The 25,619-nt window shown below is 45.4% G+C and overlaps 2 protein-coding genes across 2 annotated transcripts; both read right to left on the bottom strand.

The window, feature by feature from the left end:
- Positions 1-5,054: 5,054 nt before the first annotated feature.
- Positions 5,055-12,007, bottom strand: igf2b (insulin-like growth factor 2b). Its single transcript, XM_061773457.1, has 4 exons — positions 11,784-12,007; positions 10,762-10,912; positions 9,564-9,742; positions 5,055-8,413 (listed from the first exon to the last, which is right to left on the bottom strand). Exons 1-4 carry the CDS (start codon positions 11,859-11,861, stop codon positions 8,174-8,176), a joined length of 648 nt encoding a protein of 215 aa, XP_061629441.1. The 5' UTR covers positions 11,862-12,007; the 3' UTR covers positions 5,055-8,173.
- Positions 12,008-16,195: 4,188 nt separating this feature from the next.
- Positions 16,196-24,546, bottom strand: th (tyrosine hydroxylase). The gene is made up of 13 exons (XM_061774033.1): positions 24,417-24,546; positions 23,867-24,079; positions 23,568-23,742; positions 21,525-21,613; positions 21,355-21,422; positions 21,196-21,246; positions 20,455-20,600; positions 20,241-20,376; positions 18,509-18,578; positions 17,979-18,035; positions 17,789-17,884; positions 17,562-17,695; positions 16,196-16,952 (listed from the first exon to the last, which is right to left on the bottom strand). The coding sequence occupies exons 1-13, from the start codon at positions 24,498-24,500 to the stop codon at positions 16,793-16,795; spliced, it is 1,479 nt and encodes a 492-aa protein (XP_061630017.1). The 5' UTR covers positions 24,501-24,546; the 3' UTR covers positions 16,196-16,792.
- Between the last annotated feature and the right edge of the window lie 1,073 nt (positions 24,547-25,619).

The raw sequence follows: 25,619 nt of genomic DNA, 5'->3' as shown, positions 1-25,619 counted from the left end.
ACAAGCGCATAATAACATCCACAGGGATCTGGGTATGGCTTATTAAACTGGCAAGATATGCAGAACAGAAGTTGGCAGTGATCGTTGTTCCCATGTGGCAATTTTACTCGTTAAAAGGACAAAAATACCTACAGTGTACCGTACGAGGTAGGCACACAAAAAATAACACAAAATCTCTGGATCTTACTTGATAATGGACCGTTGTTTGTCTTAAACAAAGAAATAATACCGACAGCCACTCCGACCGAGTTATTTTGGAGTTGTAGGTATGAGCCCTGTAATTTAGAGAGATTGCTATTTTCCTCTCAGAATGGGCTCCCCTATGCTGATCTAAAATTATATGTTGTTCAAACAAAGAGGGGAGTGTCCTTGGTCATTCTACAGTCTGCTTTATTTGTCATCTTCCAGCACAACATCACAAATGATGTCACATCTCCTTCGATATTATTTGAAATGAGCCACTGGATCCTGACATTAATCAAGTCAATATTCCCTTTTGCATATCTTCAAATGAGCCTGACAAAAAATCGGGCGTGCGTGCGTGCGCGCGCGTGTGTGTGTGTTTGTGTGTAGTCCAAATAGTACCCTGGTGACCTCCACATTGTGACACTGACGTGCAACAATGATGAATGCCCTGGGAGAGTGAAGTAAGGACCCACCTGCATAATGTTGGCGTTACAAAGTCAGAAACCTTAAACGTTGCAAGATGCTGACCTCCCTGTCTAATTAAGTGCAGCGTTTTGCTTTTAAAAGTGCACTGCCGAGGACTTCTCTCGACTGGGAACACCTTTAATTCTGTTTTCGTGTGAAATGCAGATTGTGTAGAACAAGTTTGATCAATATGCAAAGCGTAAAATCTGAAACCTGGGGCTTTTGACTCCTGGGAGAAAGTGAAGTGCACACCACACACAGAGTACATTTCAGTGTTAAGCTGTGACCCCTTGTTTTCCAGTGAAAGCAAATTATCATGCAGTGACCCAGTGACCACACAGAAAACCACTTCCTCCACTCTTGGGATTTTATATGGCTAAACTGTCTTCCCAACACAAAACGGCCGAGCACACGTCCATGTCAAATCCACCGAGGCTTTGACAGTTCAATGGTGTGTTGACACCAGAACCCTCAAAATTGCAATATTTCAAGAAGCGGCATCCAAAACACTATGTTTAGGTTCTGAGTGGGTTTTATGGATCCTTCTCATTTGTTTTTTGTTTTCAAGTCCAGACTAGCGGCACGGTGGTCGACTGGTTAGAGCGTCTGCCTCACAGTTCTGAGGTCTGGGGTTCAATCCCCGGTCCCGCCTGTGTGGAGTTTGCATGTTCCCCCCGCGCCTGGGTGGCTTTTCTCCGGGCACTCCGCTTTCCTCCCACATCCCAAAAACACGCATGAATTGGAGACTCTAAATTGCCCGTAGGTGTGACTGTGAGTGTGAATGGTTGTTTGTTTCTGTGTGCCCTGCGATTGGCTGGCAACCAGTTCAGGGTGTACCCCGCCTCCCGCCCGATGACAGCTGGGATTAGGCTCCAGCGCGCCCGCGACCCTTGTGAGGAGAAGCGGCTCAGAAAATGGATGGATGGATGGATGGACAATGGAAGTACAGAATATAAAATGACATGCAGTTGTTTTCATGATTGTGAATAATTTGTTATTGTCATATTTTTCAAATTGGAAATCATTTTTCATTTGACAATTTGTCAGGATTTATTTGTTTGGATGAATCAGAGGAAAATTCCAGACCCTCATCACACAAATGTTAAAAACTTAAACGTTCACTTCTTCGTAATATGCACGATATTGCCGAAAGTATTTGGTCACCTGCCTTAACTCACATATGATTTCAAGTGTTACCCCATTCTAAATCTATGTGGATTAATATGATGTCGGTCTACCCTTTGCAAGTAGCTGTAACAGCTTCAATTCCTGTGGGAAGGCTTTCAACAAGGTTTAGGAGTGACTTTTTGGCCCATTCTCCCAGGAACATATTTGTGAGGTCACACACTGATGTTGGACAAGAAGGCCTGGCTCACTATCCACTCGATAGCCACCCAAAGGTGTTCTGTCGGGTTGAAGGCAGGACTCTGTGCAGGCCACACATACCAAATTCTGTCGTCCATGTCTTTATGGACCTTGCTTTGTGCACTGGTGCACAGACATATTGGAACAGGAAGGGGTACTCCCCAAACTATTCGACTGTCCAAAATCTCTGAAGCTTTCGGAGCTCCTTTCACTAGAGCTCAGGACATTTCCAACTTTGTGGGAACAATTTGCACGAATCGAGGTTCGTAGAGACATGGACGAGGGAGAGAGTTTGATGTGGATGAAATTGACCAGCCAGCACAATCCTGACCCCAACCCTATCGAACATTTTGGATTCACTCGAGCGCAGACTGAGAGCCAGGCCTTCTCGTCCAACATCGATTCCCATAAACACACTCGTAAACCTTGTGGAAAACCTTTTGCGGAAGAGTTGAAAATCTTATAACTGCAGAGGGTCCACCACCCTATGGATTAAGAATGGGATGTCTTTTAAACTCCTATCCGAGTCAAAGCAGGTGAGCCAATACTTATGGCAATATAGTGCACATGAGAATCAACAGTTACATAATTAGGATAGCCTCCTTGCAGTGACTGGTTGATTAAGAAGCAACAATTAGGTAGTTTTGCGGGGTGCTGAAGAAACACAATCCCCTCTTTATACTCCGAGCCCGGCCGAGGGTTCAGACCGAGTTATATTTTGGATTTGAGGAATACGTCGTTCCTTGAAAATTAGCCAAATCTTTGCGATATCTGTGTAATGAATGAACAGAGAGGTGATTCATGCTCACATTCATGTTCCACCTGATGCACACCGCGCACAGCGGCGTGGACTCGTCCCGAGGCCGGTACAGTTTGTCCCGGCCGTGTACGGTCGGTGGTATGACCCCCTTTTTCCCTCTCTCTGTCACTTTCTCTCAATCTCATTTCCCCCTCTCCATCCCTCTTTTCAGCCCGCTGCAATTAGAGGGGCAAAGTGGAATAAGAGGAATGTGTCAGCATGCTTTGTGAAGGTTGAAGGAAAGAGAGGGAGCACGAGAGAGAGAGAGAGAGAGAGAGAGAGAGCGATGAAGAGAGGGGGAAGATGAGAGAGCGACAGCCGAGGGGAGGAGAAGAAAAGAGAGAAGGCCCGTCTTAATTGGCCTGTGTGGCCACACTGGGCTGCGATGGTCTGTGCTTGACGAACCCTGCGCCTCAATAGTTGGCCCGGCCTTACATGCATCCGGCCAACCACAACTAACTCTAGTGTGCTCTTTGGCAGTTTCCAGTGTCAGGCCTGGGAGAGTTGTGCCACCCACATCTACACTCCACTCTGCCATTCAGGAGGCCTCTCTGATGGGATGAATGCGGTCGTCGGAGATTATTCTTTGTTTCGCTGCCGTTTCTTGAAATGAATTATGCTACATGCAGATGTACATGGCCGTTTGTTAGCATTTAAGACAACGCGACATACCGTACTTTTGGCCCTCGGTTCAATTGAATCGTAAGCCGTTTATCAATATCGCGTTTTGCCGTTATGTCAACGTGTGCCGAATGTCGAATTGGCCGGAAAAGACCGTAAAATGGCTAAATCCTCTCCCGAGTTGGCTCAAGAGATATTCACTGATCCCACTGCGCAATTTCGAGGAGCGTCCTGGTGGTGACTTCTAGCGTTCTGATCCACTTTATACGTACAACACTGTATATGCCTACATTAAAAAAGGACACGAAGCGTTTGGGAGGAATGATTTTTTTTTTTTTTTTTGTCGTAATGCCAGCTAAAAGAATCCAATTCACAAAATAGAGATAATGGCCTTTACACTGTATTTAAACTACTGATGAAGATATGGAAGTACAGTACTACACACGATGAAAAATAAAATCCCTTTTGTAGAGATATTGTGCGCCAGCCTGATTTTAAAAAAATAAATACAAATCAAAATACAAATAAATGCTACGCTCGACAACCAGTGACCGAGCAAAAACGGCCACTATGTAAATAATGTTCACCTCGTCTTGACCGTATGACCATTTCTGACCTCTATGTTATTAAGGGTTTCATCAAATGAAGCACTTAAGTACAAGTGTTGTTTGTCGGGTTGAACTTAGTAGCCAAACCGACCGAACAAAGCGGCGACCCGAACACCCCCACGCGACGAGCAAGGGTTAACCACCCTCATGTGGTCACACTTTCATTGCACAAACGCCCGATGGCTACGTCGCGAAGCGCAGCGATGGAGAAAGCGGGAAGAATTACAATGACAATTGCATCACGCGGGAGCACAAGTCGTTTGCGTGATTTGAGGGAAGGTTAGAACACAATGACGCTCGCACAGAATCCCGCGGAGACATGAAACAGAGCTATGCAATAAAGGAAATGTTGCGTTGCTCATTTTCGGGCTTTCGCTCTTTGATAGTAAAATGAAACAGCAGTGACAGCTCAACGTAAACACCAGAACGAAACATTGTCCAGAAACGGTTCCATTCCGGGAAGATATTCAACTGTAACTCTGCCCGGTAACAGACGAACCATGGGTGGGTATGCGCGTGCACGTCAACAAAAAACAGGTCATGCCGTTTTCCAAATACGCAAGTGATCATTTGAGACGTCGGCCTCCAAACATAGCTACAGAATGGGAACTCGCTCCATTAGTTATATGCCACTGCAGCACGGATGTGACAACAGGCCACATTTAGTGCGGACGCACGCAGGAGAGGAAGGACTGAAGTGCATGCAGCCTCTCCGCCTGCTATACGTGGGTGGTGATGTGCACACTTTGCCCTATCGCAGTACAGAAGACAGAAGGGCAGATATGGAGGCAGGCAGAGGTGGAGAAAAAGCGGGGAGGGCGGCAAGATGAAAGCTGCAGAAAATTCTTCGGAAAGCCTCAAGACACAATAAATCATTTAAACGGCACAGAACCTTTGACTGCTTCTGAAAGAGGTCCAAAAAGGCAAAGTTGAGATTGCACAAGCGGCAAGCCCTTGCGGAAGGTGGACAACGCACAGGATACAACAGTAACTATTCTACATATTGCATGTTTGATCAAATGTTTTTTTTTTATTGATATTCAAATCAAAGTACATGAATTGTGCATTTCGGACGTTCTAGCGTGCGGAGGTTAAATCAATCAAATACACACAGGCTGAGTGAGCGAGTGACACAGAAGAAGTTGCCGTCGCTCGGCATGAACTCTCTTCGTATTCAGCGAAAACAAGTGGTTGTCTTTCATTACAACAACACCAGAGGAGCCGATTTGAACATTACAATAGTGAATGGATGCAGTCCCGACATAATAATCATCATCGTCAGAAGAATTGCACTGTGTTTCTTTTTGCACAATGGAAGTAGAATATAATCGGAGAACTCAATGGAAGATATCTGACAGAAGTATTGGCCTGAGTCTTCGCGTCAGTATGGCTAGTATTGATGAGGTCTCCGATCGGGTGATGTCTAACCCGACACAGGACGCAGGAGGAAGTGGCGGCTGGCGTGTCAGTCGTAGGCTTCGGTGGTTTGCCACATGATGATGGAAGGTTCTAAATAACAACTCTAAAAACATCCCCCCCCCCCCCCCCCGCCCCAAACGCACACGCGATTATCTCTTATGCTCGGGAAATATTACTCTTCCCTGCAGAGCACTTATTTCTTTACCCCGATCCTACGACTGCATTAGCCCTTCATTCATTCATTCGAGCCATCGATCCATCTGGCGAGAGACTCAACGACCGTCGACGAAGGCGCAATGTGCGAGTTAAGACCCTGTCGTGACATTTGTTCTGATCGACACAATATCCGCCGCAGCGGTGGCACATAGACAAGCTGCTCCTTAGAACATCAGAGGAGACCGAGCACAATTAGGAAGACGTTATTTAATTAAGGACTCAGCACTTCCCCGCCATCAATACTAAAGTGGCTTCAAAACATAGTGGGTTGAATACAACTGAACAGGGTTGAACAGTTTCGGTTAATGGCGTTACTCACTCGTACTTTGCGTTTCTCTTGTAACCTTGACAAGCTTCTGGAAACCCATGCAGATCATTATTATGAAGAGTATGTGACTATTTCAGTGACATAACATGCCTACAAAATTCAGACTACATGATGCTGTTAAAATATTAATTTATAGTAACTATGGCAAATGAAAAGGGGGATAAAAGACATTATTTTTGGTACAAAGCATCTAGAAAAAAAAAAAAAAAAAAAAAAAAAAAAGCCTTACAGCTCCAATTGGAAAACAGAGATCATACAAAATAAATCCGTCAGTTGAGCATCAGTGCTGCGCATATTATTTGGACCAATTTTCAAATATATTTTATAACAAAATAAATAATGCCTTTATACAGTGCCCTTATTTGTATTTCAACAAACAAACAAAAAAGCTTGACGGCTCATTACGCAAGATACAGCTCAGACTATAGGAAATAACACAACGTCCCTGGAAACTAATTATATATCTAAATATATATATATATATATATATATATATATATATATATATATAGATAGCTATAGTCAAGTATTTGTTTTCAGGCAAACGCATGTGACTACTACTGATATACAATAAAAAATAAATGTTAGTTGACATTATTGCTGTTTTCTTCCCTTTTAATCAAAATGTCTGTGCCTTTTTTTTTTTTTTTTTTTTTTTTTTTTTTTAAGAACAGTTTAATAACATCATGACATAACCATGAAAAATGCCTAACTTGGAAAAACAGGAATGTCATGGTACCAGAAACAGGTGGGGCGGTTTCCTTTTTTCATTGAAATATTAAGAAAAGAAAACAAGAAACAGTAAGATCAAACTAAAATAAAATCCTCAATTATCCCACTTGTCCATGCCGTGATACTTCCTGTCAGAGCAGTCCGCAAAGCCACAGTAAACAGGAAGTAGTGTCCCAGAACCGTTGTACCGTCCCAATCCAGGCAGTCCACGGTGTCCCATTTTATGTTCCCTGTGTCCGTCTGCCTCTGGGAGACAGGAGGGCCAGGGCCAGGGCCAGGGCCAGGGTCTCTTGTCCCCCTTGCCACGTATGCCGGCAAACTAGTGATGAGCGGCCACGAGCACTTCCTGTGAGCCTTGATGCCATCATCACCCCCGTAGTTTCTCAGTGACACTTCCCCCTTGACATTACCACTGCCAGGAGCGCCCCCATATCCGTAATCCCTTTTTTTTTTTTTTCTTTTTTTTTTTTTTTTTAAAAGTCACACTTTCCTTAAAACGGAAAGTTATAATATTTTCAAAGAAAAAACAAACGTGCTTTTCAACCTCTTCTTTGAGTCCTTTCCCAAAGCTAGCACCATAGCATTTTTTAAGCTACACGTTCATTGTTCATAAAAAAATAGTGCCATATATTTTTCTTTACTTTGACGTAATCCGTGGCAATGTGCAATTTTGCAGACTCTTTTCTGCTTTTTGTTTGTGATCAAAAGGTGCTGGAACAGGAATCTAATTTTACAAAATAATTCCTTACAGTGTGGAAGTCCCTTTATAGGTAGAGGTGCAAACTAAAAAAAAAAATAATAATAATAATAAAATTAAAAAATTTACAGATTTTTTTTGGGGGGGGGGGGGGGGGGTTGCCTCAGGGAAAAAAAAAAAAAAAAAAAAAAAAGTATGTGGAATGGATTCTCTCCTGCAAGCTTCTCCTCGCTTTGAGTTGTTTTCCACAAGGAGGGGAGAAAAAAAAAAAAAAAAAAAAAAAACATTCCGTTGGGTGTCCTCTTGACACTTGCAAACCACAGATCGCTTTCATCTTCTTGCTCCCTTCCATTTACTCTTTTGCTTACGGGTCCACCTGAATGGCATTCAGTCAAATTGTGAACTTTTTGTTCGTCATTCGTGTTTGTGCCTTTTGTGTCAGTGACTGAAATAGCTAGCGAAAACAGTTCAGACAGGAAGAATGTGAAGGCATGTTTGTGTTCCGGAGGATGGTGGTAGGGTTCGGGGGGTATTAGAAAGGGGGCAGGGGGTCAAGAAGTAGCGGATGAGAATGGGCTGGGCGGGGGGGGGGGGGGGGGGGGGGAAATCGGTGGGCTCGGACAGGGCAGGGGAGGTCAAAGAGGACTGCCACAGAAATGACGTCAGAGACAAAGCTATAATCCCTAGGCTTTTTTGTCCTTCCAAACCCTCGTCTGTGCAAAGGGCTGGCAACAGGCTCATTTGTGCTTGACATAGTTGTTCGTGCTGAGCAAGACGGGCGGTAGTTTGCTGGGCAGGCTGATCAGGGGCCTGCGGAAGCTTGCTTCCTCCTGGGCTTTCATCTTCTCCGCCTGCCTTCGGAACTTTTTGGATCTCAGGATGGCGGGGACACCCCTCCGGAGCCGCAGGGCCGCCTTCCTCTGCCACAGCTCGTATTTGGAACACTTCACGGGCACATGCTGCTTCCTCGGGGCTTCCTTTTGTGGCGTGCCGGCAAAAAAAAAACAAAAAAACAAACAGAAGCAAAGAGGAGAAGGTGGAGTCAGTTCATTACGGGTGATATGCTTATTTTCTTCACTCATTGTTCGGCCAATCAAATGTCATTTTCAAAGCGGCGAGTCATAACAGCCTCGGCTCGCTTCCAAACGGTGCTTGTTTTGGTCTCGTCGACTGAGAGAAGCTGTCAACAAGCGCTTAGTTGGGCCTCTTTAACATTCCGTGAAAAGGATTGGCGCTTGCCTCGTATACATACGAGGAGCCGAATGACTAAACTGCTGCATATTAAATGACAATCTAAACACTGCCAAGTTAACAATGCTAGGTGTTTTGCTGAATGAGAAACAAGAAGGAACGGTAGCAAGGGGGCTGGAATTTATGCGCCAGTGGCCAGTGATCCATGTGAATGGCTTGTTTTGGTCCTGCCACTTGAAGAGTGTTTATCCCCCTTCATTCACTTCAGGGCCGCTCAATAGCTTAAGAACAGCCGGCCCTCAGAGCAGGCCGTACCCATCAACTCTCCTTGCCCGGACAAACCGGGGACATGTCCAAACTAATTCCCTATCGGCGTTCTCCCCCTCCAGACTCGGAGTCCTGTTACTTTTCTCCTATGCAACCGCTTGTCACTGACACACGAACACGACCGAGCATAAACACAAAGGGATGGCAGGAATCGGTACGACGTCGTTAACACAGCCATTGCGGCGTGTTCCCGTGACCTCGGTGAAACACGAAGTCGATTCCCCGCACGTGTGACCTCAGTCAGGTTTTTTTTTGTAACCACGCCTGCCAGATTCGGAGAGGTCGCAGCTCCGTGACTACTAATCAAATAATCTGACACTCAGGAACACACTGTTTTGGTCACGGACCGGCAGTCTCGGCCATTGGCGCAGTGTGCGAGCACGTCCTTTCTTGAGCGCAATGTGCTGCGACTATCTGGACGATTCCCATGACGGTCAGCACTTTGCACGGAACTGCTTATCGCTAGACCATCGAACAAGATAGAGCGCTTTGTGCGTACATTTGGCTCTGCACAACGTGTCAGGGATATAGGGGTGAGGCAGAGGTGAAGGGAGGAGTAGAATTTCACCGGTTCCCATACCGCCGTGTCGTCGCTGCTGTGACGCGTACCTGTTTTAATGGAGGCATCGCCGGTACGACCTGTAGAGTTGCAGACACGTCCCTTTCCGACTTGGTGGGTTTGGCGCAGTACTGCTCCAGAAGGTTGAGGTCACAGCTACGGAAACAACACTCCTCCACTATCCCACGGTTCTGGGTGCGCCTGGTGTTCCCCCTGCTGGTGGGCCTACCTGGGGAGAGACGCAGAGTCACGTGAGGCAAAGAAGGCCTGACCTGACGCAGGGAGCGCAAACTCTCCGCAGCAGAGACGAATCCGGGTTGTTTTCGCGGGATTACAATGAATCGGTGACCGACTGCAACAAATCTCTGTCTTTCGCGGAACATAATCTGATGAGGGCTATCTGGAAGCCCCTTAATGAGCGAATGCGCATGGAAACACCGCGCAGTGGGACAGAGAGGCCCGTCCCTTAGGTGAGCAAATACATAATGGAAACTCCTCGCTGACCTTGTCGTTTGTGGAGTCAGCAGAGATAACTAGGATGAGGAGGGGCAGAGAAGTAGAGAAAACAGCCCGGAGGATCGGCGCGAGAGCGTGTGAGCCTTGAAACACAGGAGGCCAATGCAAATCCGAAGAGCGAGAGAGAAAACGAGGTGAAAGGTGGCGAGTGTTTGAATGTTCCGCAGGGAACGCATTCCGCAATCAATAAAGGGCTCATTTGAATGTTGGACAAATCTCACGAGATTTCCGCTGCAGCAAGAGGAAGGAGAGAATGAAAAGAGGGAGGAGAAAACATCCAAAGTGGACCGTGATCTGCGACGGTCAAAGGTCAAAATGTGTTTTGGGTGCGTGTCTGCCAATATCTAGGACGTGTGCCGCGCCACAATGCAAACACACGAGGCTTTGCAGGGTTGCCCGTCATTATGCCACATAAGTTTAATGAGTCGGCCTTTTGGAGAAAAAAAAAACCTCCTCGGACCACGGCGGTCTCGGCGGTCTCCCGGCCTGCGAAGGCGAGGGCGGCGGTGACCGGTATGCCTCTCCAGGCGCTATTACCGGAGTGGCCCGACGCGGCTTCACGACTCGCCGGCCGCTTCTGTGCTCTCGCGCGCGCGACACCCAGAGCCACAGACGGTCGTCTCGGCTATGCTGGGGTTTTGGTTGTTGTCTTTGTTTGTTTTAGGCGCACGGGCACTCAAATGATAAGAAGCCAGGCAACGGCGCAGCGCCGATACGCGCGCATTCACGTACTGAAATAGAAGCCTCTGTCTTCGCAGACGAACTGCAGCGCGTCCACCAGCTCCCCCCCGCACAGAGTCTCCGCCGAGGTCATCTCCACCGCATAGAGGGCGAGAGCCAGTGCGAAGAGCAACGAACGGCCGGATGAAGACATCTTCTTGATCTGCGAACACACAAACGGCCGAGATGAACTTGCAGGCAAATCATTTCATTCACGACGATCCTGCTTTTTGGTTTGTTTGTTCTTAATTTCTTACGTCTAAATGAAATCCCCTCTGTCGCAACTCGGCACAGAGGAGCGAGGAGAGCTTATTGAGGAGGAAAACCACTAGACGAGTGCGATTTTACCTCTTGCACAACATAGCAGACTTTGCGAGTGCGGCTGTTCGATGGTTAACTACCAGAAAAGCTCGACTCAGCATGTCCCCCCCCCCCCCCCCCCTCGCTCACTCTTTATTGAGCAGTGACCCTCGCCTACCGCCCCCTATCTGCCGGCAAATAAGACCAGCTGCTCGCGCCAAGTCCTGCACCATCCCCAGGAGGACCGCGTGCAGTTTGGAGTCACCTCCAAGCCTGCGCCGCTCACGCACATGAAAACACAACATCACTTCAAACACTTGATATTGTCATTTACTGTCCGCTCAACGTCTCCATTTACGGATGCACTTGCATAATAACGCCACCCGTGACGAGTCGACATTCTTTGAAAAGTCCAATCTGGAGGTGAGCCGAATGTCCCCTTCACGTTCATCCTTTTATCTTTCGCATTAAATGTGCCCCGACGCTGATATTGACTCCGCATGACATGCACTCTATGCACCTTGAACTTTTGCATGTCAATTGTAAGTTAAGTCGAGCACCTATATATATATATTTTTTTTTTTTTTTGGGGGGGGGTGAATTATTTTTTTTAAAAATGTTGTTTTTTTTTTTTTTGCTTTTTTTTTTTTTTTTTTTTAAAATGGCCTTTATGCAAACGGTCTATCAAAAACACCAAAAAGTGCAAGAGTAATAGTGACTTCTTTGTTGCTGACCTTTCTTCTGCTCTTCTCCGTTTTCCTGCAGGTGTGGCAAAATGAGTTGTGTCCGGGTCTCGATCGCAGGGTCTCCATGACAGTCGGCAGTAGTCACAAAAAAAAAATACAAAAATGAAAAATGAAAAGTGAAAGAATATGAAGGTTGGTCTGATTTGGTGGTCGGGTGCTTGCAGGTGAGTTAGTTTCCCCAGTTGGTTAGTTAGATGATGTGTGAGAGGCTGTCCCAGAGACCGAGGCGACAGACCAAACTTCTGAGGGAGAAGTGTTATATACCAAAACACGCCCACTTTACACCCAGACTCCACCCCTCGCTCCTCCCCCTCCTCCTAATGGCGCGGTTCAAAGAAATAAAGAAAGAAAGAAAGAAAACATGGAGATGTCTTGCACAAAAAGTGCTTGGAGGAAGAACCACGAGGAAAAAGAGAGGAACCTCGACGTATGATCATGTGGCACGGGCGTCAAATGGAAGACATTTCTGCACACCGCTGCTCTCGGTCGGTGTTAAAACAGTGCGTGTGCTTGACGAGGTCAACTTTTGTTCCCTGACCGAGGGGTCAAATGTCAATGAGCGGCGATACGCTGCCAGGAGGAGAGCGATGCCGCGGCGCCTCTCGGTGACCGAGCCGTGCACCGACAAAGTCACGGTGAGCGAGCCCGGGAGGGGGTCAGTCCCTCCCGAGCCCCACACCCCCACCGCCCTCCTGGGAGCGAGCACGGGCGAGGCAAGAAAAACAAAGCTTTGGTTGTGTTTGAGCAACTCCACTGGGGCGACATCACTCGCAGAATTAGGTAAGCGTGCCGAGCAGGTGAGGTCGTGAGCATGATGTTATCCTCACGACCCCCCACCCCCTACCTCCAGCCCCACTTGTTTGTCAACCGTTCCCTCTGGAGTACCACGGATCCCAATTCTGACATACATACATACATATATATATACACACACACACACACAACCCCCTGTACAAACACACACTCTAATGGTTATTTACTGCCACCAATAAATGCCACTTTCATTGCTTCTGCTTTTTTTCCATTGAGAACACACGAATGACATCAGGATCGTTCAACAAAAGGCCGTTATATTCCCGGAGGTCCATGCACTTCAAATATTGGTTGACATCACCCTCCTGTGGCTACACAATATAATGCAAGTACGTGGCCACGGGTCACAACACTTTGGTCTACTCCAGAGCAATTGGACTTAATACACCATTACAATTGATTTAAAAAGAAAAAAACAACAACGACGACGACAACATTTAAGGGTTTACGACTGGGAATACTTGCTTAGCTTGGTTGATTGTATCTTCTGCTATTGAGTGAAAGCATTTCATTGTCCTGAATGCAGCCCAAGCCGGTGCAAAGTGTAAAGTGTAGGCCGGTCCCAAGCCCGGAGAAATGCGGAGGGTTGCGTCAGGAAGGGCATCCGGCTTCAAACTTTGCCAAACAAATATGAGCGTTCATCCGAAGAATTCGATACCGGATCGGTCGTGGCCCGGGCTTAACTACGTCCGCCACCGGCGCCGTCAACCTGCGGGGCGCCGGTGGAAATTCAGTCCAAGAAGTGGAAAGCAGGTAGGTTCTTCGGCAGAAAGAGAAGAGGAAAGTACAGAGCCTAGAACTGAATGCGGGGACTTTGAATTGACATGATGATTAGGAGAAAGGTTGATATATTGTGTGTCCAGGAGCGCAGGTGGAAAGGCAGCAAGGCTCCAAGTTTAGGGGCAACAATTATTTTGCCATGGTGTAGATGGGAAGAGAAATGGAGTCGGGGTTATTTTAAAAGAAGTGTTGGCTCGGAATGTCTTGGCGGTGAAAAGAGTATCAGATCGAGTGATGAGGCTGAAACTTGAAATTGAGGGTGTTGTGTGAAATGTGATTAGCGGCTTTGCCCCACAGGTAGGATGGGACCTAGAGGTGAAAGAGAAATTCTGGAAGGAGCTAGACGGAGTAGTTCTGAGCATCCCAGACAGAGAGAGAGTCGGGATTGGTGCAGATTGTAATGGACATGTTGGTGAAGAAGTGATGGGTAAGTTCAGCATCTGGAAAGGAACTTGGAGGGACAGATGGTGGTAGACTTTGCAACAAGGATGCAAATGACTGGAGTGAACACTTTTTTCCAGAAGAGGCAGGAACATACAGGGTGACCTACAAAGAGCGGAGGTAGAAGCACGCAGGTGGATTACATTTTGTGCAGACGATGTGATCTGAAGGAGGTTACTGACTGTAAGGTAGTGGTAGGGGAGAGTGTGGCTAGACAGCATAGGATGGTGGTGTGTAAGATGACTCTGGGGGTGGGGAGGAAGATTAGGAAGACAAAGGCAGAGCAGAGAACCATGTGGTGGAAGCTGAGACAGGACGAGCGTTGTGCAGCTTTTCGGGAAGAGGTGACACAGGCTCTCGGTGGACGGGAGGAGCTTCCAGCAGACTGGACCACGGCAGCCAAGGTGATCAGAGAGGCAGGAAGGGGAGTACTTGGTGTATCTTCTGGCAGGAAAGGAAAGAAGGAGACTTGGTGGTGGAACCTCACAGTACAGGAAAAAGGTTAGCTAAGAAGAAGTGGGACACTGCGAGGACCGAGGAGAGGCGAAAGGAAGACATTGAGATGCGACATAGGGCAAAAGGTAGAGGTGCCAAAGGCCAAACAAGAGGCATATGATGACGTATGCCAGGTTGGACACTAAAGAAGGAGAAAAGGATCTCTACAGGTTGGCCAGACAGAGGGATAGAGATGGGAAGGATGTGCAGCAGGTCGGGGTGATTAAGGATAGAGATGGAAATATGTTGACTGGTGGCAGCAGTGTGCTACCTCGATGGAAAGAATACTTCGAGGAGTTGATGAATGAGGAAAATGAGAGAGAAGGGAGAGTAGAAGAGGCAAGTGTGGTGGAGCAGGAAGTGGCAAGGATTCGTCAGGGGGACCTTAGAAAGGCATTAAAGAGGAGGAAAAATGGAAAGGCAGTTGGTCCTGATGACATTCCTGTGGAGGTATGGAAGCATCTAGGAGTTTTGGACCAGCTTGTTCAACAGAATTCTAGCGCGTGAGAAGATGCCTGAGGAGTGGAGGAAAAGTGTGCTGGTGCCCATTTTTAAGAACAAGGGTGATGTGCGGGAGCTGTGGCAACCAGAGAGGAATAAAGTTGATGAGCCACACGAGCAAGTTATGGGAAAGAGTCGTGGAGGCTAGACTCAGGACAGAAGTGAGTATTTGCGAGCCACAGTATGGTTTCATGCCAAGAAAAGAGTACCGCAGATGCATTATTTGCCTTGAGGAAGTACAGAGAAGGCCAGAAGGAGCGACATTGTGTCTTTGTGGCAGGACCAGGGTTAGAAAATGGATGGACTGAAATGTAGAGTTGCTTTTGCAACTGCACTGTCTTATGTGTTTTGGTTGAACGTGAGCAGAAAGTGTCGCACTTTGCTTCCCCCTCACAATTCCTCTTGTTCATTCAGTCACATCATCAATAAACACCAACGAACCAGTTTGATTGGCAGCCTTTACGCACACGTAGCAGAACATTGCCAAAAAGACATCCTTGTCTGTTCCTTGTCATTTTCTCATCCGATCTTTCGGAAACAAGTTGACATTGCTTTCATCTGACTCCAGAATATGGGACGTCTTTTGTTTGTTTGTTTTTTCAATTCTGGCAAAGTATACTGCGGCTTTGCTGTTCTTGAATATATGCCCGGTGGTTTGCACCAAATTCTGTATTTTTATTCAAGGCATGTTTAGATTTTGACAGCGATACTCGTTGAAAATCTGTTTAATACGGTAAATTGGTCAAGATTTCTGGTTTCTACATTTTATGGAGAGCTCTTTCTATTGTCATGTAACTGAATGAAGTAATCCAAATACATTTAAACAACAGCGACAATAACAACGCATCAGAAGGATAGGTCACGCTTGACACCACTGCAAAGCATAACCCAAATAATGTGTTTCATTCGTGCATAATCAATCACGTGTGAGGGTAAAATACAGAAAAAACGTGGGAAAAAAACGGAATGATGAGGCAGAAGGTTGACCGGTGATAAGCAGGTGTTGCCTCACAGTCAAGAGGTCACAGGTTCAAATCCCTGCTGAGGTGGAGTTTGCATGTCGGCAACCTGCGCTGCCGTGGGTTTTCTTCAGCCACGCCGCCTTCCTTCCACATTCCAAAAAACAAGAATTGCAATTGTTTGTTTGCACTTGCATGTGACCTGCGATCGAACGGTGACCCGCCGGGGTATAGCGCGCTTCTCGCCCAAAGTCAGAAGGTCCGGCTTACCCTGATGTAGAAAATGGATGGATGCAATTGAAACTAAGCACAAAATAGGAATTGATTCTGTCTCAGTAGTGGACATGTTTTAATATAATTGATGGTATCTTAATATTTTCCATTTTTAGTAAAACAATAATCCAGGACACCTCATCTGACAGGTGGATTTATTTTCTTGATCATGCATTGACACTGCAGCACATAAATAGAACAAAAATACATGGTGAGTTTTAAATAACAACAGACAAAATACTTAATTCACAAGCAACATTTGTCATATAGCAGACAGATGATCCAATTTTATACGATTTTAATATATACAGTCTCAACTTACCCAATTAGATATGTATGTTCATGCTGTTGATTTTAAAATAATCAAACCATACTCTTCTTTTATATACATATATTTGATTTTGGTTTGCATTTCATTTTATTTTTAACAAGACACACTTTTTTTCATTCTTCTTCTTATTATTATTATTTTAAACAGCCTGTATGGCCACACTTGCCTCTACACCCAGAAAGGCAATGAACATCTTAAATATCGACATTGAGGTTTAAACGGTTGCAGTCTTTTTTTAGCCAGCGACAAGGAGATGACAATTCATTCGAAACGGCATCAAGGTGGAGGCGCAAGAACGAGAAGTCCCCGGCGCACTTCGAGTGTTGCAGAGCACAGCAGAGACGAGAGAGCAAGCGAACAACGGCAAGGTGGCGTGGGAGGACAACCAGTTAAATAGGCAACGTTCAAGACAAAACACTGAGAGCATCTGTCAGCATCTTCAGTTCATCCTTCACTCCTTCCAGGCCTCCTTGGATCTTCAAGGGGTTGTCCAGGACCTCGATGCTACTGGTGTATGGATCAAACATCACGGAGAAGGGGCGGTGGATGCCAGCGACATATGCCCTGGTCAAAGATCAAGTCAAAGCGAGCATGAAAATACAGGCGCTCTGAATGTTATGCTACGTTAGGTTAGGTTCATTGAAGACTCTCAATTGCCCATAGGTGTGAATGGGAGTGAAGGCTTGCCTCGAGTCAGCTGGTATAAGCTCCAGTTCACCCTTGACCCTGAACAAGATACGTGCTGGGAAGTGGCTCAAATGTTTCCGATGGCCTCAGAGCACACTACGCGTGTGTACAGAAAGTGAAATGTGCACAAATATTCCCCCATGTCGTGATATTCATCGCACTTTTGTTTTGGATCAACATTCCCCTTTGCTGCTCTTTCCACGTGGAGTGTGACTAAATACTGTCAAAACACTCACCAAAGCTACTTGTTTTGCAGCGCGGCATTTGATGTGTTGGCCAAATCAAACGGCAGTATTTTGCTATGGTAAGAGGCTCTCCATTAGTAACAGCTGTCTTCTGGCTGACCTATAAAGGTTTGTGGCCTCCGGGGTTGGATGGCTTTTTTCTGACCTTGTCCTTACGTAACCTTTTCTAACTCCTCTCTGTCTGTCTCTTCTCTTCGTCCTTTCTTCGAAGGTGTATTTGCAAATGGCAAGACCGCAGTACCTGAATTTCTCCTTTGCATCTGAAAAACTCTCCGAAATGAAGTAGACGGGCTGGTACGTCTGGTCTTGGTAGGGCTGCGCTGCCGCAGCTTCTGGATCAAACTCCCTTATCTCCGGTTCATCGGATAGAGAATGCTGCGCGGCGAGGAAATGAATACAGGGCGGATTTGATTGCTGCGTCATCTTTAATCAAGTCAAGATAAAAACACAGAGGAGGGTGTAACCTACCACAAGTTCTCCATAAGAAGAAAGTAGCCCTGCACCATAGGCCCTCACTTCACCATTTTGTTTGCACAAGCCATACTCCACAGTGAACCAGTAGAGCTGTCAGACGAAACACACAAAAGAAGTGCAACAGATCGGAGTCACAATTATTGAACTACTACATTCGATTTTACACATGCGCTGCTGGTCTTACTGTGGACAGTTTCTCAATATCTTCATCTGAAGCACCCAGCGATGCCAGGCCAAGATTCTGCAGAAAAGAATGAAAGGATGTGCCGAGGCAGAGGTTTTTTTGGCACGTATACACTCTCATGAGATTGAAAACGAGCACATGAAACATATTTTGGCTTTATTTATACCGCCATAGAGTGACTCTCCAACATGGTTCTTAGTATACAAGTGGTTTTGTCCTACGAGTGTCCAAAAAAGGCCCCATTTCTGTTTGACCCAGTTTTGTATCCGCTTTGTGTGCTTAAGACCGCCCCCTTTTCCTCTGATGGTTGTCTCCGTGTAAAAGAGGCACTTGTGCGAGCACACTTGCAAAAATACACAGATTTTAAAACGTTACCTGAAAATTCTGCCGTAAGTGAACATTATCTCGGTGGAGGCATATTTGAATACGGGTCTTGTCTTTGGACTGGCGCGCAACTAAGTGATCATCTTGTTGCGGCTGTTCAACGTCAGGAGTCATGATCTTAAACAGGATCGATCACTATACCTTACCTGGGAAAACTGTGCAAATGTGCGGTCCGCCAGCATCGGGACATGGCCTAAAAGCTCGTGGACACAGTCACTGAACGGAAAGAGAAATTAAGACCAAGCATGACATATATTAAGATACTGTGATGTACATTGGTTCAATAATAAAATCAGACCTGCACATATTTTGACCATATTCAAAATGGCCTTTTTAATCATACATCGTGTTGGCAAATTCACAGTCCTACAGGGCCCCCTACAACTTCCCAGGAATGACTCTATTACCATGCCAGAACTTGATACAAAACGGTTCAGCAGCTGAAACTGTCGACTAGCTGTCTTGACTTACTACCATTTGACTTTTTCCAAACTATTGTGAAGTCTGTGCTAGCTGATTTGCAGCAAAGAATTCATTGTTCACATCAGTTAGGTGAGTTTCCTAAACCTCTTAAAGTAGCTGCCATAGAGCCACTTCTAAAAAAAATTAAAAAAAATAAAAAAGAGAACACTGGACGCTTCCGTGTTAGCAAACTATAGACCCATCTCAAAACACCAAGATTGTTGAGAAAGTAGTTTTTAATCAACTCAGCCATTACTCAACCTCAAATGGACTTTTTGACAAATTTCAATCAGGTTTTTGAACTTATCAGAGTAAAGAATCAGCTCTTACCAAAGTTCTAAATGATATACAACAAGGTTGAACACTGACTAGGGAAAAAATGTCAGTTCTTGTCTTGTTGGATCTCACTGCGGCTTTTGATACAGTAGATCATGATATGCTGCCGAACAGGTTCGGAAACCTCGGTGTGCTGATAGATTCTTTCAGTAGTCATATCAACTCAATGACTAAAAAAAAGTGCCTTCTACCATCTGAAGAACATATCCAGAGTGAAGGCTTCCATGTCCCAAGCAGACCAGGAGAAGCTCAGCCATGCTTTTATCTCAAGATAAGACTTGACTATTGTAATGGTCTTCTGACTTGAGTCCCGCAAACGAGCATTAAGCGGCAGCAACTCATTCAGAATGGTGCGGCTCGGGTTCCGACCGGAACAAAGAGGTCAGAACATATTACTCCAATTCCAAAGTCTCTACCCTGGCTCCCAGTCGACATTAGAATAGACTTTAAAGTTCTGCTACTGGTCTATGAATCATTAAATGGATTAGGTACTGAATACGCAGTATGAAACAAATACTAGTGGAACACAAACCCAGAAGGGCTCTGAGCTCTACAGACTCGTGTCAAATAACGGAGCGCAGAGTCCAAAGCAAACATGGTGAAGCAGCTTTTAGCTGCTCCGCTGCTCACAAATGGAATAAGTTGCCAACAGAAGTGAAGTCACCAGCAAGTGTGAATGTTTTTAAATCCAGGTTAAAAACTCTTGACCTTTCTTGCACCGTATGCTTCTTATCTTATCACATTGGATTTGAACTTTTTGAACTATGGCCACATTTCCGCTTTTTCTTCGTCTAGGTTCATGCACTGAATTTTGCACAATGATGACATAACATTCAATTTACAGGTACTTACTTTCTTCATTTCTAGAAAGTAATGTTTGTAACATTTGATTTATAAACTGTTTACAGATGTCATTTTTGGATTCAGCAATGCAAAATTGTCCTAAATGAAACATTCAAATTTTCCCAAAAATATATTTTGTAACCCAGTGTAATCATTGAGAAACGTCCACATTGTGTAACATTATGTAGCAGAAAAGAGGATTATGAAATTGAGTAGGTGTTCCACAGGCACACTCACGGCTCTGGGGAATGCATCGGAGCGGAGCCATGTCGGATGTACTGGGTGCACTGAAACACCCGGAATGCCAAACTGGCCAGGAAATCTCGAGCCGAGAGGAGACCTGCCACCGGACGCAACAGGAAGCCAGTGCGTTCTGTGTGTTGAGGAGATCAGTGTGCTCATCGCATATTGTCTCACCTCCGCGGTGTGTCTTGAAAATGATCATCCTCACCTCGAAGGAAGCGAGACACGTCTTCCAGCTGAGGAATGTTGCTTGGACTGTACCCGCAATGCCTTTCAAGGAGACGGAATGACTCAAGGTACTCCGTGCAGGCGTGGGTGGAGTACAAGTCCCTCAGTGTTGTGTAGACTTCCGTCCTGCAGGAAATGAAGAGTCGTGTGATTTCTTCCTACTGTTATGACCAAATATAGTCTCTATTCTTTGATTATATTACCCCATAGTTTCTGTGCGACTTGTATGACTTCAATAGTAATGGAAGTTCTTGTGTGACTTTTTCTAATGTACCTAGTAGCTTAATTGTTTTTTCCTCCCTTCTCAGTGGCTCTGGGTCGTGTGTTGCCACTTTACTTCCTTTGGAATCATTGTTTTGGAACCCATGTCAAGTTCAAACATAATACAGTACTTCTCAACTCAAAACCACGTTGCATGAAATTGGCTTGAAGTGAGCAGATAATGAACTCCATGTCTGAAGAATCTGCTCAAATTACAGGCTGCCTACTCTAATGGACTGCTCGGATAGTGGCGTTCATCTGTAAATAATGGATCTGAAATAGCCATGAAAGACACATCACACAGTCCACAGTCCACAGTCCACAGTCACAGTAACGCCCTCTGTGCGGGCGGTGAGTGGAAACAACAAAACAACAGGAACATTTACGGCTGACCTTCTTGTGACTTGCATGCATTTTACAGTATCTAAGAGTTGGAAGAAGGATCTACAACAATCCTCACCAAGTGCCAATCTCCTCGTCTGTATATTCCACTGTGGGAATCGGCTCTCCGCTGTGGACAGACAAACGTACACTTCAATCAGCGGCAACATTTGTTGTCTTCTATATTTTATGGCTGTCTGGACAGTATGCAGCCAACTACAGAGTAGACATCTCTCACTGTCTGTATCCAAAGGCAATGTCTCCGATCATTTTCCTCCTCTGTCTGTAGACTGGGTCTGTGAAGCCCTATTGAAATCAAATTCATCATCAACGCTGATCTCATTTTCTTGGCCAATGGCATTAAGAGCAGTTGTTTCCCTGCATTTGTCAGGCGACGTCTTGACTTACAGGATGATCATGATCAAAGTCAGGATCAAATTTGGTGACCAGATGGTGACATTTATCCAAGTCTGCTATTTTCTTTGGAAACCAGTGAACTGGAAGAAAAGGTCAGAATCAGTCAAGTTAAATATGGCTGTATTATCTGAACATGGACAAGGAAGCAATGTGAACGGAGAGCAAAACGAGGGACAATGTTGTGCTTCTGGCTTGAAAAAGACTTGACAGTTTAAGGCGGCATAATTGTTGCGGGCAGTGCATAATGCATGTGGCATGACTCTCGGAAAGGGAAGTAAAGTCAGTGATTCACTCTCGAATCACTGGCTATTGTCGGGACTATTGCCGGTAAGCCTTATGCAAGGGCGCCGTCGCGGGGGGGGGGGGGGGGGGGGGGTGGAAAGGGAGGGCGATTCTAAGGGCCCGTGAGTGGCAGGGGCCCAAATAAATCATATTTTCAATTTGCGGCATTGAAAGGGGGTGGGACCAAATTCCCTCAAGACCATTGCTCTATGCACGAACCATTTATCTACGGTCGATAGATATAAAAAGTCTACACACCCCTGTTGAAATGCCAGGTTTTGGTGGGAAAAAAAGCGAGACCAGAATGAATCAAAATGAATGTGACCGCTAACAATTGATTTGATCATCTTTTCGAGAGAGGAACTAAGAATAAATGACTGAAATAACGTGGCCTTACTCATAACTCGAATGTGGACGTGTTCAAAATTAACTGGGGGTCAGCACAGATTAACATCAAATTCATTTCAGATGTTATAGTAGACCTTTCCTGATTGTTTATTTTATTTGTTTTGGTTTTTTTTTGCTTCCTAGCAGAAGTCTGAAGGTTTTGCGCTCACGCTGACTGCCATTTCCAACTGTTCATCATTCGCTCCACTCTGTCTCGGGCCCCAGATCAATCGGAAGAAAAACAGCAACAAAACGATATGTTCCCACCACCGCGCTTCAATGTCAGTATGGCGTTCTCGACCTTTTTCCAAAAAGGAACGCTTGGCACAAGCACAACAACTGCGACTGCGACCTTAAACAAGGTGGAAGGAATTATGAGCAGTTTGAAATAGAAGTAAGTTAGCAAAAAAAACAAACCTTTAGGCTTCTCCAAGGAAGAAAGAAAAAAAGTCACGGACAGCCTCCTAGAACATCTGGAATGTATTTGGGGGTAATCAAAGGCTCTTTAAATGGCGGCATGTTTGTGCTGACACCCGTGAATATGAGTTTGAATGCGATTGGTTATTGAACACACCCACATACGAGTTATGCGAGGGACCGCACACTTGTGGACTTTTTCATTCTGTCTCACTTTTCCTGACATATCTTTTTATTTTCGGTGTTTATTTGGATTTGATTCTAATCATCTTTATCCTGTTCTGCTGTAAAAGCTCCAACGTTGAATTGCTCAGTTTCTTATGTCCAAAGCGTTCTCCGTCAACGGAGCGTCTGTTGTCGTACTTGAGCGGCTCCAACAACTTCCGGAGACAAATTCCTGGTGTGTTTTGGACATACTTGGCAAACAAAGACGATTCTGAGGATTCTGATTGAACAATATATATGTGTAATATATGTACAATATCCAAAGACATACGGAATCAATGTAAGTGTCTGTTCGACAAGGAAAAGACTGAAGACTGATGACAAATGTTTGATGACTTGAAATAAAATACTGTTTTGCTGTTTTGCCAATCCTTGGAGAAAGCGCTGTGCCGTGTGACTATTTGAGGTTTCTGTTTCCAACAACCTTACACCTCGAGAATACAAGATGGAAAAAGTTTGTAACCCAAACACATTTCGACGGAATATAATTTCATAGAGAGCTCTGCAAGATTCGACAATTTCCAGGAAAATAAGTGGACTTGCAAATCAACGATGGACTTTGTGTAACAGCGCGTTTCCAGAAGAAGAAAAAAACATTTGGGCATCAACCGAATCTGTCAGAGTGGAATTTTTATTATTATTATTATGATTGTTTATTTTTGCAGTGCCGCATATTCCAGAAATGCTTCTGTGTGCGCGCGCGCGTGTTTCGAACAAACTTACATTTGACTTCCTTGGTGGTCTTGACGTCGTCTGCATTTCTTCGGATGGAGCTGACGAGAGTAGCGACGTCCGAGAGGTGCACCTCGCAGCGGACGAAATACTCCAGGCTGTGCAGGCTGTCCTTCGGCTTGCGGCACGGCCGCGTTTCCAGATGATGGATCTTGGCTTCAAACGTCTGAAACACACGCAGGCGACGCTCTCCCAATCACAAGTCGTTGGGTGAGGAGGGAAAAGACACTTTTTTTGGGGGGGGGGGGGGGGGGGGTTGTTGTTGTTGTTTTTTTTTTTTTCCCAACTACCTCAAACACTTTAAGGGTCCTCGACAGCGCAGGCGTCTTGTTGGCGGCCAACGTGAAAAAGAGGTTGACGAGGGCTTTGCCGTCGTCCTCTTCGAACACGATCCGCTCGCCGGCCTCCGCAGCCTCGGCCGCAGCGGCGGCAGCGGCGGCCGCCTCGCGGTCCTTGCGCGCGTCGTCGATCAAGCTCTGCCGTCTTCCCGGGAAGCGTTGCGACTGCGCCGGAAGAAAAAAAAAAAGCACGCGCAAACATGGACCGACTTCTCCAAATGGGCCACAAGTCTGCTTTGTTTATTTTTTTTTATTGTGGTTTTGTTTTTGCAACTTAAGGAGAGATCGCAGTCATGCGGCATATTTAAACATTGGAAGCAGCTAAAAGAGTAGAACAAAACATCCAGCATGTGTTCGTCGTGTATGATTACGTGTTTATTTGAGGATTTTTTGAGTTTTTTTTTTTTTTTTTTTTTTTTTTTTGCATAATGATCACCATAATCCTACTTTGGGCGCCCTTACGCCGGTATCTCTAAACGTTCCAAGAGTTTCCGTTCCCTACCGTGATGGAGTCCGACCTCTCGAGCTCGGATGCTGCTCTGCGGATGCTCTTAGAGGACGACGTGGAGCTGCTCGAATGTGGCATCTCGTCAGAGTTTCTCTTGTCTTCTTCTTCTTTTTTGTCTTTTTCCTTCCCCACAGGTACAAGTGAGTAAATGTGCGTGTGAGTGCGCCTTCCACCGCCTTTTGTTTCCCACCCCGGACAGAAGCGTCCTTCTTTTTATACGCTCGTTTGTTGGCAGTTTCTGACGTCAACCTAAGGTCAGTTCTCTTGTTATCAATCAACGTTTTCTCTTTGCTGTTCCTAAATCTTGCACGTGTTTTGATGAGTAAACCAAAATAGGTTACATTTTAAACAGAAACATATATGGACGGCACGGACAGGTTTTCAGTAACAATGCATACACTGGCAACATTTATATGATTCCGTGCACAAATATGACGAACAAATATCGTATAGTCACACAATAACCAGAGTCTTTACTTCAGGCCTAAATGTTAGATCGGGGTAAGGGGGAAGTTAACCGTGCAAAATGGAGTCACTTTATCAGGTCAATTCAATCTGAGCAGCTCCTGAAAATTAGATTTCATTGTGGAGGGGGGATAAAACACACTCATAGCCCCCCTGTTTAGGTCTGCCTCTGTCTTAGCTCGGTAACCAGCGCATCGCATGGATTTGTAGCCTATCGCTTTTGGCTGAGGACTTTTAGCCGCTTAACATGATTGTGAAGTGATGTACCTTGCCCGTAGGCAAGCAGAGGTAAAAAGAGGACCTGCGGTCAAATGGCTGCGACCTCGCAAGGGCGCAGGGGAGGCAAGTGTGACTCAGCCTCAGATGCTTTTTTTTTTTTTTTTTTTTTGGCCGACCTGAGCCGAGCGGCTCCAAATGCACGAGAGCACTACTGTTCCCTCGGGCGTGCGACAACTCTGCCCCCTTGTTCATTGTGTAATATTGTGAGTGATGAATATAAAGCTCCTAAACTCAGCTGATGTCACAAAAATTGTACATTTGCAGTATTTCAATACTTCTATAGTATAAACATACCAAAGACTCTGACAAATTTTGTTGTGTTATTTACGGAAAACCTATATATATATATATATATATATATATATATATATATATATATATATTTAAAAAAAAAAAAAAAAAAAAAAGCCCATGAAGGCCATTGTTGAAATAGTAACAGAACAAATGAGTGTC

Source organism: Phyllopteryx taeniolatus, chromosome 5 (assembly GCF_024500385.1).
Source record: "Phyllopteryx taeniolatus isolate TA_2022b chromosome 5, UOR_Ptae_1.2, whole genome shotgun sequence".
Lineage (NCBI taxonomy): Eukaryota > Metazoa > Chordata > Actinopteri > Syngnathiformes > Syngnathidae > Phyllopteryx > Phyllopteryx taeniolatus.
Note: the sequence above shows the minus strand (reverse complement) of the source record. Positions and strands in the feature narration are given on the sequence as shown.